This window comes from Nannizzia gypsea, genomic scaffold (assembly GCF_000150975.2).
Source record: "Nannizzia gypsea CBS 118893 supercont1.10 genomic scaffold, whole genome shotgun sequence".
Classification (NCBI taxonomy): domain Eukaryota; kingdom Fungi; phylum Ascomycota; class Eurotiomycetes; order Onygenales; family Arthrodermataceae; genus Nannizzia; species Nannizzia gypsea.
This window is the reverse complement of record NW_003345192.1, coordinates 359,737-360,934: the sequence shown is the minus strand read 5'-3', so window position 1 is coordinate 360,934 and position 1,198 is coordinate 359,737. Positions and strand designations below refer to the sequence as shown.

Here is a 1,198-nt window from a genome sequence, read left to right as displayed (position 1 = left end):
GCTCAGCTCACCGACATAGCCAGTCATCTTTCCCAGGGGCGCAAAAATGATGCTGACCTGGATGATCTCGTCCAAGCCGTCTTCGTTCCAGGCAAAGTTGCGCATGATGGTGTTGGAGGCCGTGGAGCCGTTGGCCACCAGCACGATGTTGTCTGGGTCACCGTTGAGCAGGTCAGCCACGGCCTCGCGCGACTTGTCCAGCCATGCTGGGAACTCGTATCTGGAGAACGAGCAGGGTCGGCCCTCGCAGCGTCTACGCAGCTCGTGGGCCTTGTTCAGGATGGCTGTGGGCACGGTGCCAAAGGAGCCTATCCAATGTTAGTCCTATACATTCATACATCTTTGGTTTTTTTTGTCTTCTTTCTTGATTAACTGGCTACGGGACAGTACCATTGTTGAGCTCGGTGTATGTTGGGTCAATGGAGAAGTGCTTGAGCATTTCATGTCCAAAGGGGGTTCGCTCATAGCGAGAACGTGGAGGCTCGATGCTACCCATGACAGTGATACAATAGCTAAGAGTTGGTGATGTGGAAAATGGTGATGTTGAAGTTATTGAAGTTGCTGATGTTGATGTTGCATACAATAGGCAGATACAGCTTGGTAGACAGACAGATCGACAATGGGAGACTCCATCTCCAGCCGTCTCAACAGCCCGTTTATATATCCGTTTCTCCAACTAGCTGCTCTCGTCCGCAGCGTCCCCATCGTCGCCGGGCCGTAGATGAACTGGTCTGGCTATGACAAATCGCGGAGGGCTAGGTCAAGCATCCTGATTCCTCATTCCTCCTTCTCCTCATCACACGGCCATTGAACCCCACGGGGCAGTGGACAGGATAGGAAATCTTCGAAAGTAGACTGGGGAAGAGAGAGAGAAAAATTCAAACTTCCCGCGATTCTGGTACGTAATTGTGAGCTGGTTGGCCGGGAAGAGGCGAGCTACGCTCTCTGCCCGGCGTTCTAAATCCCTTGTCAATCATCGACGGAGGAGAGTGTTGGACATGTTCATTTAGCCCTCCTGTCCAGTGAGAAGGCCGGAGGGAGAGTGTAAACTGGGAGTGCTCCGCAAAGGGAAGAGGGAGATCCCCTGTCTGCTGGTAGAGATTAACAGTAGTAATGGGTTAATATCAAAACAAGGTGCTGATATAACCCAAACGATAGCAGAGACATCCCTGCCTATACACTTCACGTGAAATGCAGG

At 51.8% G+C, this 1,198-nt stretch overlaps 1 protein-coding gene across 1 annotated transcript in view; it reads right to left on the bottom strand.

Annotated features, from left to right (window-relative positions):
• Window positions 1-496, bottom strand: part of MGYG_08737 (lolT-1) — a gene marked incomplete at both ends in the record, with an annotated part of 1,409 nt that extends 913 nt beyond the window's left edge. Inside the window, 2 exons of the mRNA XM_003169143.1 lie at window positions 12-308; window positions 391-496. Of these exons, the coding sequence (XP_003169191.1) occupies window positions 12-308; window positions 391-496 (403 nt within the window). The remainder of the gene's footprint in view (window positions 1-11; window positions 309-390) is intronic.
• Between the last annotated feature and the right edge of the window lie 702 nt (window positions 497-1,198).